The sequence below is a fragment of the Ctenocephalides felis genome, unplaced genomic scaffold (genome assembly GCF_003426905.1).
Source record: "Ctenocephalides felis isolate EL2017-DRISC unplaced genomic scaffold, ASM342690v1 CF-g0.4_SCAFFOLD_01886, whole genome shotgun sequence".
In the NCBI taxonomy this organism is placed as follows: domain Eukaryota; kingdom Metazoa; phylum Arthropoda; class Insecta; order Siphonaptera; family Pulicidae; genus Ctenocephalides; species Ctenocephalides felis.
The window spans coordinates 94,709,744-94,730,763 of record NW_020538040.1 but is presented as its reverse complement, the minus strand read 5'-3'; the positions used below and the strand labels follow the sequence as shown (position 1 = coordinate 94,730,763).

The following is a 21,020-nucleotide window of genomic DNA, read 5'->3' as shown; positions in this document are numbered from 1 at the left end:
TATTTTTATACATTCAAAACAGCGAAAAAGTTATCAAATGTAATTACATAATTTTTGTGGAAGTAAATATTTACTGCAGAAATAAACATTTAGTAACATTATAACTCTGATATTATTTATGATAGCTTCTAGATGTAAATTTGAATAGAGTACTATTTGAAAATTTGTATTGCAACGAACTTAACCCTTTCCACTCGCTAATTCCGAGATTAATACGAATTTTGCCGCCGGAGCAGCGGCATCCGAGTGGAAAGGGTTAAAGTAGTTTCAGATACTTCAGTAAAAATATTGCTACATATCGTTATTGAATATCGATAGATTTATTGAATATTTGTGGTAAATCAATTTGCATGTTGCAACACAGTGATAAATGAAATGTAGTAACTTTTATTAAGAGTTCGCTTCTATGTATCGAGTGGCGCGTAAGTATTGGTGTTCGTGGGTATTACGCTACGCGTCGATTTGCGTTCGTATTTGTGCATTTTTATGTGATTTATGTGAATGTGTTTGTATTGTGTACCAGGTATTTCAAGCTGATTTTAACCAATGATGTTCGGTGAGTTTTTAATCACTGTCCAATAAATATGTATTTTATTTATTTGCTCGTTATTATAATAAATAAATTTATTTAATTAAATGTTATTTTAAATATATTTTTTAAAAATGAAGCTAACAAATTATGATCCTCTAAAATAATATTACATGTTTTAAAAATTAACTGGTCGATTAGTTATATTAAAAATCATAATTAGTTATTATCTCATTAAATGATCTTCCTAACGATTCTAAAATCATATATATACGTTATGTAAGATCTTCCAATAAAAAACAATGTCGGAAATTAAAATTTCACGTAGGGAATCTGGTTATTTTCAGTCACAACCGAGTGAATGGATTCAGGGTCGGCGCTACCCTGAATCCAATGCATGCGAAAAATGCGGGCGCATGGTCGGGGGGCTCCATCACGAGTGTTTTATATATATATATTATATATATATATATATATATATATATATATATAATTTCATCATTATATATAATACATAAGAGACATATGAAAAACAATATATTACATTTCCCTGTGGAATGAAATGATTTCCCTGTTACAACGCTAAATAGCTATATCGATAGTGGAATCAATCCACTATGTCTTTTGCAAATTGTTTTCATCATTAATATGCTGCAGAGCAGTGGCGTCGGAAGCAAATTTTTGATGGGTGGGCTTGTTTTTTTTTCTGATACACCGCCAGTGGCTTCGTTTTTTTTGTTTAGAAATACATACTAGGGCATATCATTTTTTGAGATTGATGGGTGGGCTCAAGCCCACACAGCCCACACGGTTCCGACGCCACTGCTGCAGAGAATACATTTAGTTATTATTGTAAATGTATGTTCTTCAAAGTCCATAAACTTATATCAAACAAATTGCATAACATACACAAAAATAAAATGTTTACAGCAGGTACGTTTTCGTCAGAATGCGGCGCTAGTTGCTGGTAGATCGTTTTTGAATTAGTGCCGAGTGTAAAGGATTAATGCTTTGAATTTTTAATTTATGACGTTATTTCAACAATGTTTTAGCAAGAAATTGTTCGATTGAATTTTTAACTTTATGTAGGGTAAATTATAGTAATGAGCCAAAAATTGCAAAAATTAAAATTTTTGCATATCTTCACGTTTCAGAGGTTTCTGAACATTTTAGCATATCTCAGAAAAAATGGATGTGTGTGTGAGTGTCTTTTGTATGCCCGCATTTTTTCGTCTACCTTTTCGGGCGCACGGTTCAACCGATTTGAATAGTTAAAAAAATATTCGATTCCTATTGATAGGAAGACGTGCTGATTAGTTTTGGCAAAGGCAGGTCCAGTCGTTTCGGAGATACGAAGCTAAATATGCAAAAAATGGCAGTTGTTGAAAGAACTAAGTATTTGATTTGAATGATTCAAAAAACTTTCTGCTTGTTATGACAAAATAATTACTTTTGGGAAAAAAATCGATTCGAAAATTTTTTTTTCATTTTTTTTCCAAAAATATTTTTTTGTATATCGAAAATAATTCAGATTTTATTTTGAGTTCTGGCTAATGTTCTAAACCTCACTTATATACTTTAAATGAATAATTTTAACTTTGTAATTCATTATTGCAAAGTTAACATTATTAGACAATGTTACAGTATTTATAATAATCTATTTGAAAACATTTAATATTCCTCGAACATTTTGTTACGGTACGGGAAGTTTCAGCAATTTGCCTTAAGGCACAATGCCACACACTATTAGTTTGTTTTTCTTATTGTATCCCATGTTTTAAAATCTGCATAGCCTAATGTGAATTAACATCTAGTATCGTTCATTTTGCCGTTGATTGCGAAACTACTTTTCAAATAGCGTTTATAGAATTCGTAAGAGCGCAATGCGGCTCTGTCAGTTTTAGTGATACGCCTATTAACGGTGGACATGCATCGATTTTGCAATTTGCCTAGATCGTAAGTTGCGTGATTTTTCCGTGGCCTCGGGGTGTCCGATCTGGTGATGATGGTACTCCGGACTCGGGCTACCAATACCGGTTCAAGGCCTGTTATGTTCCCTGCTATCCTTTTGACCCGCTTCGAGCTGTATTGCCGTTCCGTAGTGTTATGGCATGCGGATGAGATCGCAATCTATCCCATCAATAGTTGGAGCGTCGGATGAATCTTCAGTTAATGTTATCATGAATGGAAAATTCAAATGCAATTGTCTTCATTCTGAACATCATTTATCATTATTGTGAACTATTAGACGTAAGAGTTAATATCAAAAATATCCCACACATAAGAGAATGGTAAATCGATGGATTGCCTCTCATGAAATAAGTAGTCATAAGTCCTCAACCAACAGTTTATAGAACATATAAGAGTTCTGATTGCTGTTCAAACAAAAAAAATATCATTATTGATAATGCGCCTCATTCATTAGGCAATTAGACCATTAGGCAATCTATGACTAAATGATCTAAAAATGTCGAGTTCAAATTTTTTCGGTCGCCCAGGCGATCGAACAATTATGTTTATAAAAATGTTGCCACAAATAGATAGCTCGCAAATATTGTTCAAACTTTGTATGACACATTATATTATAGCACCTAATTTGACCCTGAAATATATGGCCTTCAAAATACTTATTTTTTCATATTTTTAATATATCTGCAAAGTTTTGGTAGTACTTAAAAATATCAAAGTCGAATGCCAGTCCTATGATGGACGTACAATTTTGAAGTTATAGGAATCGTCCAAGTATCGAAAATGGAGTTTTTTGCATATCTTTACGTTTTAAAGGTTTCTGAACATTCTGGCATCCTTAGAAAAAAATAGATGTGTGAATGTGTGTATATGTATGCATGTATGAATACAATACAGTGAAACTCCAATTATCCGAACTCCAATTATCCGAACTCCGACTATCCGAATCGCCGATTATCCGAATCACTTTCAGAAAAAAAATTGTCCAAAAAAAGTCTAAGTGCGCTATTATTCTTCCACCAGCAAAGCCAGTGTAGGCACATTGTTTGTTTTGATTTGACGGAGATGTTTACAAAACAATGATTTTTATTTCTAAACTTGTACATAAGTACATTTTATTTATATTTAAAACATGTGAAAATGTCATGTTACTTTCATTTAATTCAATAAAAAAATATTGCAATATTAAAACGTAACTTCTTTTTCTCCAATGGCAATTTTAAAAACAAACTCCGGTTATCCGAATATTTGATTATCCGAATGGGTCCCGGTCCCCAATAATTCGGATAATTGGAGTTCTACTGTATTTTGTCTACAATTTTGGGCGCACGGATCAAAAACATTCGATTGCTATTGATAGGGAGATGTGCTGATTAGTTTTGGCAAAGCCAGGTCCAGACATTTCGGATATATGGAGCAAAATGTGCAAAAAATAGGAATTCGATTTTTGCGAGAAAGGGGCATCCTATCAGATCGATTAAAAAGCCATTCGATTCTTAATGATAGGGAGATATGCTAATGAGCTTTTTTACAAATGCAGCCGTTTCGGATATACGAAGCAAACAAGTTAAAAAAAAAACAGCAGTTATTAGAGAGAAGCGATAATCTGATTAGAATGATTCAGAAAACATTTTGCTTGTGTTGACAGTGTGAAGCAATGATTAATTTTTGGGAAAGGCAAAAAAATTTTTTTGCAAATTATTTTTTACATACATACCTAATAATTTTTTAAATATCGAAAAAGATTAGGATTGTAATTTTAATTCTAGCAAAAATTCTAAAGGTTACTTATATACTTGAAACAAATCTTTTGTTTATCTTTATATAAATATATATAAACGTCGTCGTCCAATTTATACGCTCTTATACGAGTATTTTGTATGAAAGATACGGTTAATGAAAGCCACAGTATTTATAATAATTTATTTGAAAACATTTAAAATTCCTCGAATATTTTATTACGGTACGGGAAGCTCCAACAATATGCCTTATGGCACGCACGATGCCATGCACCACTAGTAAAATTGTCGTTGAATTATACATCATCAATTTCAGAATGTTTTCATGAAAAAGTGAGTAAATTGATATTTCTAGCCGAAAGTTCAAGAATGATGTTACTTTATAATTGTTATTCTTACATAAAAATGAATATTGCACTTATTATTATAGATACCTGTTTTTTAAATTTCAGAATGAGGTTTTTAATTAATTTCAATGGTGACATTTTCATTTGAAAATAATGTGCATCGCCACTCTCCATCTACAGACGTCCGATCGTCACATCGCGAACTCTGCGGATGATAACTACTGTAATTTGTTCGCGGCTATTACGTGACAACACGCATTACGCGTCCTGATCGCTACGTTTGCCAATCTTTTTCAGTCAGAATAATATTTAATAGAAATCGTATTGAATTTTAAATAGTAGGAAAGACTATCTTCACTATAAACTAGTGGGGTGCATGGCATCGTGCCTTAAGGCTAATTGCTGGAACTTCCCGTAATTAAAAATCTTGATACGGAACCCAAAAAAAAATTACACACAATGTTCACACATTATTAAAATCTCTATAAAATATCTGATAATTTGATGTACATATGTCCAATAAACGTTTTTGATCGCCAAATGACATTTTTTCAGCGTTCTTAACCGCTGGACCTGCCTACTCAAAATTTTAATCAATGTTTTATCTTGTCAATACAAGTAAAATATTTTTTGAATTATTAAAATCAGATAGTCCATTCTTTTGAAAACTGAGTTACCGTTTTTGGAACTTTTTGCCCCGTATTTTCGGAACAACTAGACCTACCAAAAACTAATCAGCAAGTCTCCTTATCAACAGCAATCGAATGTTTTTTTGAATAATTGTGATTGGTTGAACCGTGTTCCCGAAATCGTCGACGAAAATTTGTATCCGCACACACACATACACACATCAATTTTTTCTAAAGTATACCAAAATGTTCCTTTGAAACGTAAATATATATAAAAATTTTCATTTTCGAGTGTTTTGCGATTACTATAACTTACCCTACGGGAAGTTAGAAATATGTGTTTCTATGCATATGCACAATGCACAATAAAACATGTTAATTCTAGATAGTGAACATTGTTGTTTGGGCGTGGAAATTATACAGAATATAATATTTTCTTCAAAAATTTAAAATATCTAATGGTTATATTAATTTCCTGTAGGGTAAGTTATAGTAATCGTCAAAAAATCGAAGATAATTTTTTTTTGCATATCTTTGCTTTATCTTTAGTTTCTGATTATTTTTGCATACCTTAGAAAAAATGGAAGTGTGTATGTATGTGTGGATACAATTTTTCGTCCACAATTTTCAGCGCCCGGATCAACCGATTTGAATGATTCAATCGATTCGTGTTGACGGCAGATGTACTGATTAGTTTTTTTTTGCTAAGGTCCATGATTCAATCGATTCGTGTTGACGGCAGGATGTACTGATTAATTTTTTTTGCTAAGGTCCAGCCAGCAGCCGTTTTGGAGACACGGAGTAAAAAGTGCAAAAATAGCTGTTATTGAAAGAATGGATCATCTGGTTAGAATGATTCAAAAAACATTTTAATTGTGTTGCCACTGCCAGTGTGAAGGAATGATTAAATTTTGGGGAAGACGATTTTTTTTTTATTTTAATTCAAAAAAAATATATATATCGAAAATGATTTGAATTTTAATTTTAATTCTATCTAAAATGTTATAGCTTACTTATATACTTGAAAAACATAATTTTATCTTTGCAATATCATTCTTAAAAATATGAGATGAATGCTTTCATTTTAGCTTTGCTTAATAAGTTTTGTTTACTTAATTTACTTTTCATGTAAACATATATAAACTCCGTCGTCCAATTTTATAACATCTTATGTTCTTTCTATAAAATGCGAATAATGAAAGTTACAGTATTTATAATAATCCATTTTAAAACATTCCAATTTCCTGCAATTTGCTTTAAGGCATCATGCCTTGATGCGTTAGTTTATATTTGCTTTTGCAAATGTTAATAAAAATTTTATTTGAGAAATAATATACAATATTTGGTAACTAATAATTTGGGGATAACTGTTTGCCGTTTTAACTCGCACGTTTAATAATACATATTCTCGTTTTTTTATCAATACTACTATACGAATATCTGACACAAAATTTTAGAACGACTCTAATTTTGCTTTTGTATACATACATGAAGTAATTGAGTGCAATTATTGGATTTTTTATACCTTTTCAGAACTTCTAATAAAAATACGTCATTTACATTCTTTGATACAAGTACATATTTGTGTGTGCGTATATATACGCACGTTTGGAATTAAAGATTATTTTATAAATCTTTGCCTCTTCTTTGATTGATGTATCGCCCTCAAGAATTTACTCATATAGCTCAACATCAAAATTAACTACTAAATCATATATATATATATATATATATATATATATAATAATTTTTTCAAATGGTGAAAGGTATTATATATTACCATAACGTGAAGGTAAGAGAACACATTCGCCGGGAAATACATATATACAGTGTATCCAGATTACATCATAAAGTTTTGGGAAATGTGCACATTACCCGGTAAAAGTGCTCGTTTTCCAAGTGAATGTATTGAACTATTATTTATGATATTATTTATTGATACATACATAATATTTAACTTCCCGTATGGTAGTTATATTAATGGGCCGAAAATCGAAAATGAAAATTTTTGCATATCTTCACGTTTTGAAGGTTTCTTAACATTTTGGCATACCTCAGAAAAAATGGATGTGTGTGTGTTTCGTATGTACGCATTTTTTCGTTCATGTTTTCGGGCGCACGGATCAACCGATTTGAATGGTTCAAAAAACATTCGATTCCTATTGACAGGCAGATGTACTTATTAGTTTTTGGCAATGGCAGGTCTAGCCGTTACGAAGATACGGAGCAAAGAGTGCAGAAAATACAAATCGAGTTTTTGAGAGAACGGAGTATTCGATTTGAATGATTTATAAAACATTCAATTTGTAATGATTGGGAGAAGAGGTGACTAGTGTTTAGCAAAGGTCCAGCCATTTTGAAGATACAGAGCTAAATGTGCAAAAAATGGCAGTTTTTGAGAGAACTAAGCGTCCGATTTAAATTATTCAAAGAACTTTCTGCTTGTTTCAACAAAATAATTGCTTCCGGAAAAAAAAATTTTGTTTCTGAAAAACGTTTTGTTGAAAATAATTCAGATTTTAATTTTAATTATGTTCTAATATGCTTTAAACAAATAAATTCAACTTTGCAATTCAATTTATATAATTCTTATAAATATTAGACAATGTTACAATATTTATAATAATCTATTTGAAAACATTCAATATTCCTCAACCATTTCGTTAGTTCCAGCAATTTGCCTTAAGGCACGATACCATACACAACTAGTTAAATTTATATTCCATATTTTCAATGTAGTGTTTCAAAATATTTCATAATATAACAAATAAATTATTTATCTATATAAACTTTATATATAAATGATTTGTTTGTTTGCATTAAGAAACTCTGGGTTGAATGAATAATTTGATTAATGTACATTACGATAATATCCGTTCTTTTCAAGACTGTTGTTTGATACCGAGTTACGTATGCCGTTGGTGAAATCATTTTTGCATTGCTTCGAATGGCATACAAGTCAACTTTTTATAGTATCAACTAAAGAAACCTAAACATTCTAACTCTGCCATTGTTACGCAGTGTTAGGAAAATAACTACAAAAGGATCATATTAATGAAATATCATTTGAAATCGATTTTGGTGATTAATGATCAAATCGATGAGTTAGATTTAGTTTGATGTAATTAATTTTTTTTATGCAATATGTACTAATAAATATCTTTCCGCGTTTCGTGTTGATGTTAACCCCTATCTATTGATGTATTTTAAATAAATAAATTAAAATAATTAACAAGTGGTGCATGGCATCGTGCCTTAAAGTTGCTGGAACTTCCCGTGCCATAATTTAAAATGTTTTAAACCTTTAATGTATGGAAAATCTTGAAAGTTGCAGTCTCTAACGCTCAAACATTATAATACTGGATACTAAACCCATAGAAATGTGTACTTATCAATAAAATCTGTATAAAATATTTGATAATTTGATGTGCATATATCTAATGAACATTTTTGACCGCCAAATGGCGTTTTGCTCAAACTTCTTTTTATTAGATCTCCGAAATTGCTGGACCTGCCTTCTCAAATATTGAATCAATTATTCATTCATTCAAATCAAGTGAAATGTTTTCAATAATTCAAATCGGTTGATTCGTGCTTTCAAACTTGTGGACTAAAAATGGTATCTTCTTATACATACGCACACAGTGTGTATGTACACAGGGAATGCAATACCGGTATACCGGTATACCGAATTAAAGGTTAACCGCCCAATTTTTCGGCGGTATTTTTACCGGTATTTATTTAAAAAATACCGGTATTTGATACATAATATCCTAAAGTTTAAATTTCTCGGAAAAAAATTATCTTTAAATTCCATAATCGCATAAACAGCTATATCTTCAAGTGATTCTATAAGATAAACAAATGTCAAGTATTATCTCAACTCGTCATTAAACTGAATATTTATTGCTTTTCAAAGGGCTTCTTCATATCGTGTTACAATAAATATCTTTTGTAAAAATGTAACAGTTTTTTTTAAGTGATATTTGCGCCAAAATATTTTATATCATACAGATTACTCCTGCATAATCTTTATTTTTTAACTTCATACATAATAATTATGATAATTACTAAATATTTTTGCTTCTTATTACAATTATAAAATATTATTTTTCGAAAACGTTTCGAAGTTTGAAAATACTACAGAAGCATCACATTGTTTTAAATAACAATACTCAGCAATCATAGTAACTTATTATTTATCTCGACAAAGAATCCGATCTTAAATTAGTGTAGAAAAATTATTTTTTTAAAATACAGACAATACAGTTTATTATAATAATGTAATGTGATCTTTTATGAGTTTTTGGTCTTTCTTACTCTTAAGTTTGTTTTTGGTGAAAAGTACTCAATATTTTTTTCAAGTTTTAAAAATATTTGAATCTTTTTTAAAAAAATTAATTTTGGTACAGAAAGTTTCAGCAATTTGCCTTAAGGCACGATGACATAAACCACTAGTTTTATTTGTTTTAAGATTTTTATTTGCCTGAGTGCAAGAATTTGATGAGGATATATAATAAATTTTTTGGATGATTCGTAGATTATTCTTCTCGATAAATGTTACTTTTTAGCAGTATTGCATGTGTAATATGGGTTAATTTCCCTTACACACTTTTCGAAATCACATGAAAACTATATTATCATTTAAAGCACAAACATGTTAGTAATTTCATGTGTCAATATATGTGTTCGCATATATTATTTATTCCTAACAAGACACGACTCGGTTTCATGTTTGAATTTATTGCGGCTCGCATATCTGCACGAGGTTTGTTCATTGTGGGTTTAATTTGATACTTGCACACTTGTTCCACATCCAGTCGGGCCATATTCCGCATGGAATTATTACATTACTGAATTGACACTTAAATGACTCCTAGATTGACGTCAGAGTGCTCGGAAGGCGTTGTTAGCGACAAGTGCCGCGTTAAATCGCGTTATTGCGACCGTTCGGCTTATGCAACGTTCCGAGGTGTAATGAAAAAATAATAGTAGTGCATCGACGTCGATCAACTCTTACAACAGAATAACACTATTGACCAATGAATATCATCAATATTCAACGGTTTTGTCAACAAACCCTTGATCTCTTCTAAATATAGCCTTATACACTTGGTGCTTTTTTAGAACCTCTACAGAAATGTCTACCAGACCTGTATGTTCCTAGTGACAGAATCTTTATAAAATTTAAAGATCAATAAATAATTTAATTTTTCAAAAAAATTCAAAAAGAGTGAATCATTGGATCAGTGAAACTGGAATCATTTGTGAAAAATTCAAAAAATGAGAGAAAATTAGATAGATAAATAATAAGAATGATAAATAAATATTCTTATAATTTTATGTATTTTTATATTTTGTAAAAAAAATCTTGAGGGGGGCCCCCAAAAAAATTTTGATACGAAGCTCCGCGAAGAAACGATTTCTCTAATGGTCTTGTTAATTTTTATATCTAAGTGTTACCTCGATATACGAGTTTAGTTTCGCAACCATGCTTCTATGTCGAATCGCTCGTATCTCAAAGCAACTTTCCTATATAAATAGAATGAAATGCCATTAATTTGCTTCGCTTTTTAAGTTCTGAATGTCAAAAATAAAATTACTATTTAATAACTTATATTTTGTCTATCCTTTCGTTACATTGCTGAAACGTTTCGTTGAACAACTCCCTTGCTCAAACTGTTCATCTTTCTTCCTTTGGACCCTATTTCAAAACCAGTAAAGTTCAGCTGTCATGACTGCTGTCTCTGCCATGCCCTGGCACAACCGTACCCAGTCTCTCCTGCATATCTATAATGTCTTACGCTCGTATATCTTCGCCATCTTCATATTTTTCAATAAATGCTTCAATTCAAGAGACATGGTTCATTTCTTTCGACCCAAAATATTTCTATGGTACGAAAATCACTGTTACAACTGACGAAATTTTCCATATCTTCATTCTCTCAACATTTTTCGAGAAAATTCTTATTCGCTCAAAGATTGTATCTCAAATTTTGCTCATATGTCGAAGCAAAAAGAATGTTTTTTTTTTGGCATCTTGTATCTCGAAACACTCGTATGTCAGGTTACTAGTAGATCGGAAAACCACTATGAAATTTCACATCTGAAACGTTTGACGTTTCGAAAATTTCTATTGAAAATATATTACCATTTCTTTGAGCATCATAATATTTATTTAGCTCACTTGTCGGTATCATCTTAATTCTATTTGTGTGCATGTTCTATCAACCGTTTCATTATAAGAACAGTTATTTTAAAATATACACCGTTTAACTCTGCTTTATTTAGATTTAAAATATGGGTGAAGTCACATAGTGGAATTAGCGTAAAAACAGCTTCAAATGAGGCTAATGTGAAAGATGCTGAAAAAAGTTAGCAGCAGCTAGTTTTTTTTAATAAAGATCTGAAGTACTTAACTCAGCAAGGAAGACACAAATAATAAGAGATCTCTGATTACTATGACTGAAATTATGGATCAATTTGTTGGAATTGGTCGAAATTTTGACAAGAATTCAAATGCAAGATTGGACTTTTTTAATATATGGCAACGCAACCAATATGAAAAAGTTCGATACATTATATGTAATCAACATCGGTTCGGTGCTGATAGGATTACTTCTTTCCAAATGAAACTTCTTTCTTCGTTTTTTTATAAACATATTTTTTTGAATATTCATATAAAACAATTAGTAATAATAAGATACCAAATTTCTTACATCATTTTTTAACTCCATTTTCAAAGATGAAACATTTTATGATAAGTGAGTTTTTCTAAAAGAAATGCTAAATCATATAGGCACAGAAGATCAGAATTTCAAGAGCATATTATATACGTTACAGGATATTGAAATTAGGTGCTTGGAGGGAAAAGTTTAGACATGAACGTTTTTTTATATTTCAGTATGTAATTAGATTACAACTTCATAATATTTTATTGAAAAAAGAAAAAGCAAAAAAAAAATACGTACACAAAAATTAACAAATAAGATGGTTTATTATTATTATTATTTGAACAGCCATCAAACCTTGAAACATATAGTGTTATGATTTACTTTTAATTGCGTAGCTTTATGCCTTTGTTTCTAAGGCAACCCAACGGTTTCCTATCTCAATTCGATGTATTTGCTATTGCTAATATTTTTTCAATAGTAAAAATTTTTAATTTGATACAGCAATGCCGGAGCCACTTGCTTGAATAATAACATGTGTGCAAATTTTTTTTGCAATACGGAAAAATTCATTATGTAGATTGCAGAAAAATGCTGTACTATTTTTTTTTAGAAGTGATCTAATTGCTGGTTTGATATGTGTTCTTGTATTTTCGAAAGTTGTGCTTCAGCCATTGTAGGTATTTTCAAATCGTTATCATGTGTTTTGCCATGTACCACTGTAAGTTGAGAAATAGTTACATAAATCTAAATAGTTTTCATTTTAGAACAATATCTACAATGAAATTTGTTTTTATTCTAAACTTGAATTGAAAATATAAACATCTTCTTGGGGAAGTTATTAATCGAGCTTTACTAATAATAAGAATCGAGTATTAAAAAGATATTCAGTTCATATATAAAAAATAAATAGTATAACTATTACTTTAATGAGAATTAGTTCTTTGTCTCTCGTGAGTGGTTCGGTATCCCTGTGCGACATCATGACATTAACACAACAAATTGTCACAAATAATTATTTATTTACATTTAATTAAATTTTAACAATGCGTCGAATAACATTCACCGGATTGTCCATAAATATAAATGTGCGGCTAAAGTAGATAATAATTAGTATTATAACTCATTGTAACATAAAATGGCATTAGTATCTTTATTGAGTGTGCACAGATGTAACGATAGAACGGCAACACTGTCCAACCAACTCGAATTAAATGAACTAATTAACTAATTGCAAGAACGGCGACTGCCTGTTTTATTACGTCCCGTTCGCCTTATTCCCATCTTCTGTAATAATGATTTACTCTCGTAACAACTTTTAGTTTACATTATTAACTTCCCGTAGAGCAAGTTATAGTAATCGCAAAAATGGTAAATGAAAAATTTTGCATAAATTTTCGTTTCAAGGGTTTCTGAAGATTTTGGCATACCTCAGAAAAAAATGGATGCATGTGTTTGTGCTTTTTCTTCTGACTCAATACTGGTTAAGTATTTCTTCATGGGGGAGGATATAGAATGCTATAATTCTCGCTCTAAAGTTATGCAACGTGTCTTCTAATTATTCCCATTTGCTCTTCTTCTTTCCGAAGATCGCAAGTCTATTAGCATGTATGTGTGCGTGTGCGTATGTATGTGCAGATACAATTTTTTGTCCATGAATTCAGGCGCACGGATCCACCAAATTGAATGATTCTAAAACATTCGACTCCTTTTGATGGGAAGACGTGCTGATTAGTTTTTGGAAGAGGCACATTTAGCTGTTCCAAAGATATGAAGCAATAACGGCATAAAATGGCAATTTAGTATCTGCATGAAGAACAGACCTCCGATTTGAATGATTCAAATAATATTTTACTTCAATTGACATTATGAAGACTTGGTTAAATTTTTGGGAAGTCGGGTCATGCGGTTTTGAAGATCCAATAAAAATCACATCAAAACAATGACATTTGGCGGTTAAAAATGATCATTATCAGATATTGTATAGAGATTTTAATAAAAAGTACAACTTTCGTTTCACATTTTGATAGAACCCAAAATTTATGATGATTAAGAAAAATATTTGAATTTTCAAAAAAAATTCTGAAGGGCAGAATTTCGGAATTAGGACTTTCTATTATATTGTGCGGAAGACACAAAGTACTCAAAGCACATAGGCATTATAATGGTCTGACCATTCTTCACGATTTTTGAGTCTTGAGATCGGTCCTAGATGGATATATCGTCCATGTTCCGGACGGTATATAACGGCTAAAAAGAAAACGCCCCCTCGACGGATCCGACACATTGTCCTCCACATAATATATAATATATTCATTCTAATTAGCAGTACTACTGATTTAGTCGTTTATTTATATTTTTATTGTGTTTAGTTTATTAGTTATGTGTTTTTTTATTTTTTGTTGTTATAATTCACAATTTATACTCATTTACCTCATAGATCATTTTATTTTTAAGTTTACTCTATATAATCACAAAATTTAAATTTAATATATCAAAATCGAAAAGGCTTACTACTAGAGATGGATCGTTGACGCTTTTCAACTGATAGTTGAAATAACTGTTTCATTGAAAGTTGGTGATATGAAGTTTGTTCTTATAAAATGTCAAGTTGACGTTGCCAATTGTTATGACTTTTAATTTTAAAAAATTAAATATTTTCGTTACAGCAAAGCCATAAATATAGTAAAACATCAAATTTACATGTTATATGAAAATAGCTATGTTATGAAAGTAAGTAACTATGTAGTAAGTTACTACTGGGTAACCTTTTAGATCTAATGTTTAATATTTCATATATCATCAAAATTACTGAATATCTTGCTTTTTGTAAAAACAGATTGTAATTCAATAAAGAGAATAAAAAAAAAATTATACGAAACTATAGAAAACAAAATTATTTTTATTTTTGTGATAAAATGTACACTGTGCGAGAAAATAGTGCGTGAGCTGGAACAACTTTGGCCCTACATTTTCGAATCTAAATCGTAAGTTAAGGGGTTAAATCGTGCACCAACCAAACTTCACTTCCAGATAACGGATTAAAGTCTTTGATGCAACGTCTAGAATCCTGGTTTTCAGCTTATTGGCTTCATCACTTTTCTGCTAGTAATAAGCATAGCCTCACTTTTTTGTTCAACCGATTAAGGTTTATGCCAAATAAAATAAGAATGTCAATATATATGGTTTATAATCTTTCCATTCACGTAAGTATTTTATAAATTTAATGAAAGTTTGTTCATCAGTTTTCTGGTTTTTAGTTAATTTCATTTCATTAACATAAAAATCTGTTTCGTCTATGAGCAGAGTAAAGTATACCGATTCCTTTTTCACACATAAACTATGCGCCGATGCTGAAGATATGCGATCTGACAACAATCACTTTACAGATTACGTAACTCGCCACGGATGTATGACTAACGCGCTGTTTTTTTATTCTTTGTAATCAAACAAAGCATTCCGCCAGCGCGTTTCATATCCACTCAAACCGCACACTAATGCAAAAAGGAGTCAGCGCGGTTTCCCAATCGTTGGCTGACAATATTGTGGATAAAAAATTATGTCTTCGGGGTATTTATCACTATCACTATTTATCGGCTTTTTCAATTTATATACACTAAAAATATATTACTAATCAGAAACTAATTGTCCTATAAACTATTTTGCTGGTTTGACTTAATATTAGACGGTTCTACAGATGGCAACCCAAACAGTTGGCCCATCACTGTGTGATGAATTATTATTACAATTTCTGTAATAGAGCGAATATTAATCGGTGCAGCAATACTGGAGCAGAGCTTTTTTTTACTTGAAAGCATATTGTAACCTAAATCAAAACCGTTGTCACTTCTGCTTGACAACAGGCTGGTCGAAACTGGATCGAACCATGGACCTCTAATTCAGGTCCAGTCGTTCTAGTCATTTACGTACGAACAAGCCCTCAATGTTTAAAAAGGTCACACTTTTGTCACAATTTATTTCTAAACTAGTTATGGTCATAATTATGTAAAAATTAAATAAATTTTTCAACTATAATTTACTCATAATCAATTTTGCATTTAATATACTGAAACTATATTCCTGGAATAGTGGGTGTCAGGTCAGCCAAAATTTTGGTGGACGCAATACGAAATAAACATGTAATCAAGTTTCAAGTAAAACTAGCTGTAAGTGAATTCTGTCTTAAGGCAATTAGGGCATCGTGCCTTAAGGCAAATTGCTGGAACTTCCCGTAACAAAAATTATTATTTTTTTTTAAAACGATTAACATTTTTGAAAAAAAAATTACTTTGAGAAAATAAGATTTTTAAGAAACTATAAATTGGACAAAAAATTAGTTTTTTTTGAAAAAAAAAAATTTTTTTTTTAAAATTTTTTTTTTAAAAAAATTTTTTTTTTTGAAAAAAAATTTTTTTTTTTATTTTGACATATTGTGGAAGATCTGAACTTTTTTTTTCAAAGCAATCGTACTGCTTTAACTACATAGGGACAAAATATAAAGCGCGTAAGCGCCGCGTCGCTGTCTAACGCATAAGCATTGGTACGGAACCGATAGGAATGTTAACAAAATGTATACTTATTGTTAAAATCTCTATAAAATGTCTGATAATTTGATGTGCATATGTCTAATGATCATTTTTGACCGCCAAATGGCTCATTTTTTTACTTTTTCCTCTATATCTCCGAAACCGCTGGACCTACCTTCATGAAAGTTGTATCGATTCTTCATCTTGTCAATACAAATAAAATGTTTTTTGAATTATTAAAATCGGACGCTCCATTCTCTTAAAAACTGAGTTACCGTTTTCGGAACTTTTTGCCCCGTATCTTCGGAACGGCTTGACCTGCCTTTGCCAAAAACTAATCAGCACGTCTCTTTATCAATACGGATCGAATGTTTTTTGAATTATTCAAATCGGTTGATCCGTGTTCCCGAAATCGTCGACGAAAATTTGTATCCGCACATACATACACACACATACATACATACACACACACATACACACACACACACACACACACACACACATACATCCATTTTTTCTAAGGTATGCCAAAATGTTCAGAAACCTTTGAAACGTAAAGATATATAAAAATTTTCATTTTCGATTTTTTTGCGATTACTATAACTTGCCCTACGGGAAGTTAATAAGTAATTATTAGATCTATAAAATAAAAAGAAGTTCTGGGTAAAGATTTCTAGTTTTTTATGTCTTATAAATTTTTTTATTACATTTAATATGAAAAAAATACATTCTATGAATTTACAACATGAATCTATCTTCATTTGAAGTAACGAAACAATTATTTAAAATATAATAAATTCACATGACTTGTACTTTTGTTACGTAGTTATAGGATTTATTAAAATTCTCTTTCAATAATTCAGTTTGTTGGGTTATAATTTAATCCTTGTAGCTGTGGACTGTATTAAACACTGATTTGTTTGTATATTATGTATTTGTTGCAGTTCTAATTACAATCACTGATTTGTTACTAAGTTATAATGAAAGAAGATATATTTATTTTTATTAGTTATTCACATGTTGTTAAGCGGACTTTTCTTTTAGAAGTGAACCACTAGTTCAATTAAAACACTCCGCTACCCCCTCTACCAGGGGTAGCAACCATTCCGTGTGAAGCTTAATGCCTTGAAGTTTGTCACCTTCATGGCCAATATAATAAAACGAAAAGACGTCCGAACATGACTATTACTTTAAATCTAAATAATATAATGTGGCAAAAATATCACAATAACCACAAACAATATAACGATTTCTAGTTGCAGTCGTTGCTTCCTTTTTTACTTCAGTTGGGCAATTTAGGCGTTGTCCATAATTTTATCTAGACGACTACAAAAGAAAGACTATAAAAGAAGTTCAGAAAACAATAAAACAATTCAAACAGAACTATTCCAATTAGCAATTGATATCTTGCTAGCTTTGTTTTTTTTGTGAAAATTGTAATGTAAATTTTGTATTAGTTATATGTATAATCAGTTATCAACATTTATTAATATACTCATTCCTAAGGAATAGTTGTAATATAAATAATTTTTTTCGCAAGTTTTTTTTAGCTTTATTACCATTTTTTGTAATAAAGACAATTGACAAAAGTGAGTATTCCATAATACACCAATATTGAAATTTTGATCGAATTGAAGTAGTTATTGCAACCTTACTGTAGATTTCTAGAGCCACAATTGTAAAGTTGGACAACAAGAATTTTCCTTTTTCTGAGCTATTCCTACAGCGCTAAGTAATTCATATATTTTGCACTAATAGTTGTTGTAGCAAGTTTTATAATGGCTATCTGATAATTATTAACAGTGACATAAGCTATATCAATAAATAAATTGCCTGGCACACGATTAGTGGTTTGCTTCGTATATCACAGGTGCAAGTGCGAGAATGTTAGATAGACATTATAGATTGCTTATTTGTATGACATGGATATTGTGACAACGTTTTGAGACTATGATATCAGTTTGATAAATTATACTCTTGATTGTGAGATTAGAGCAGTCGCATTTGCGCTCGACTTAAACATAGATGAACGCTTTATAATATATGTATTCTATATTTAATATATAATGATTATGAATATACTTTAATATAATAATTATAATCGAGCAATTAAAGTAGCCTATAAAGCAACTTGTAATTTTTTATGTATTCAAAATACTTCAACTTTAATAAACATTTATCAAAAAAGAAATATGGGAACAAGGGACGAACACTCGTTTCAACATTAGGGGAGCCTAGAGGCTTGTTGTAACAGTTTTTTTAAATTAATATATCTTAAGGGCTCGCCCGTAGGTAAGCGGTTAAGAGCGACGGGACTTGTTTCAGAGGTCCCGGGTTCGATGCCGACTTCGAGCAGCCTGTTGTCAGGCAACAGTGACAACGATTTTCACTTGGAAATATAGATAGCAATATGTTTCCAAGTGAAAATAGCCCTCACCCGGCATTGTTGCACCATACTTGCCCTATTACAGAGATTGTAATAAAAATTATTCATACAGAGATGTGACAACTGTTTGGGTTACCATCTGTAATAAAACAAACGTAGTTTGTAAGATATTTATCACAACAGCTCATAGAACCCATAAGTTCTGATCGCTGTTCAAATAAAATTATAAAAAAAATATATCTTAAGATCTAAAGATGAATAGTTGCTTTATCTATCCTTCTGCTCCATTAAGTAAAAATAATTCCAAAACTATTTTTCATTATTTCATAGTTAATCATTTTTTTTTTAAAAAAATGCGGTATTACTTTGGTAGTCTTTGGTTGGGGCTTGTTGTAACATCTGCCAGGAAAAGTAGTAATGACAAAACAACGACAATAATGCCTCTGATAATTTATTCTTTACTCATTTAAAGAAAAAAAAAGTTTCTTAATAATTCCTTTCATACATTCACGCAAACTATAATTAATACAGACAAAACATATTTTGTCTTTTGATAAAATTTTTTTTTATTATAAACAATTAATATCATAATGTGTCTCCTGTGACATAATTTACATTTGCCCACATCTTACAAACTATACATTTCATTTAACCTTCTTCACTCGAATCTGCATATAATTCTTATATATTACAACTAGACCCAAGGTTTTGTTTCAACTAATCCCAGATGTGATTTTTTCACATTATTTTGAAAACTATTGACACAATTTAGCAAAGACAATATTTGTTACACATTATCAAAGATTGATAAATCTGGAACAAAATAAGATATATACTATTTAAAATTAGTCGATAATAACGCAAATCGAAATTTTATAAGTCAATTTTTTATTACATGTAAAAAATGACGGATCTGCATAGTTCTGTTTATTGCGGCAGTCTGCAGAACAGTAGCTGTGACAATATTATGCAGAATGATGGAAAACGCTTGTTACTAGTTAAGTCTGTTACAGATAGCCCCTAGCTCCCCTATATGATTTTGTTAAAATCTTTTTTTTTTTATTTTTTTTTTAACAGCTATCAGAACCTTATATCGTATGAGCTGTTGGGCTGAAACTTCTCCTTACTTCGTATTTTTTAGATGGTAACCCAATGGTTAATCCATCCAAATTTGATGATTTTGTTATTAGAATTAATCTAATAGGGCTGAGTTTTTATTGGTGCAGCAATGCCGGGCAAGGGCTATTTTCACTTGGAAACATATTGTTATCTATATTACCGAGTGAAAATCGTTGTCACTGTTGCCTGGCAACAGGCTGCTCGGAATGGGTACCGAACACGGAACCTCTGATTCAGATCCCGTCGCTTTCAACCGCTTACCTACGGGCGAGCCCTGTTAAAATCTAAACCAAAATTTAAGAATTCATAAACAATATTTAGAATGATAATGAATTTTCATATAATTACTATATTCACTTGATTAGATAATTCTGGAACGTATCACTAGACAAAACGAAAAACAGTTAAAATCTGTAAGTATTATTGTAATTTGTTTCGTCTTGCATTTACTTTCAAAGCTTTAAATAATTAAAAGTGTTAAAATTTAACTTTCCAGTAATTTTTTTTTATTGATGAGAGACTACTCTACAAAGATAAAATCTTATATGACAAATAGATGATACTAAAATTTGTCTAGATGTAATATTCTATTCGCTCACTCTAGTTTCGTTCCTCATTTTTTCCCTTATAATTAATAAAATCAAATATTTTTATTTTTCTTTCAAAAGCTGTTATTAAATTACTATACCAGCAAGTGTATATCGTTGTAGTAAACTGGTAAGCAATATTTTAAGTTTGATACGTTTCACTGATTAATTGATATAGGTATCTTTAATATGTTTTTCGTACTCGTGACTCATCCATGTTTATCATTCTCTCTATATTTGTCGGTGCAGGTGTTCACAACTTGAATTTTCAAATCGTATATTTCAAAACATATGTTTTATATTAAAGTAATTAGTATTAATCGGGTTAGTCTAAAGTGTCAAATATTTTATCTTTTATATTAGTGAAGTATATCAGTAACTAAAATATCGGAATTTTCAAATATGCGTCGCAAATAGTTTTTGCTAGTTAAATGTTTATACATTAACAAAAGCTGCAAAATAATGCATGACTGATATGTAAATCAAAATGGTGTTCTTCATGTTAAATTTGAGTAACTT

The 21,020-nt window shown here is 30.6% G+C and overlaps 1 protein-coding gene across 1 annotated transcript in view; it reads left to right on the top strand.

Annotated features, from left to right (window-relative positions):
- Nucleotides 1–386: 386 nt before the first annotated feature.
- Nucleotides 387–21,020, top strand: part of LOC113375551 — a 344,885-nt gene continuing 324,251 nt past the window's right edge. Inside the window, exon 1 of the mRNA XM_026615483.1 lies at nucleotides 387–556. Within this exon, the coding sequence (XP_026471268.1) occupies nucleotides 547–556 (10 nt within the window). The 5' untranslated portion in view covers nucleotides 387–546. The remainder of the gene's footprint in view (nucleotides 557–21,020) is intronic.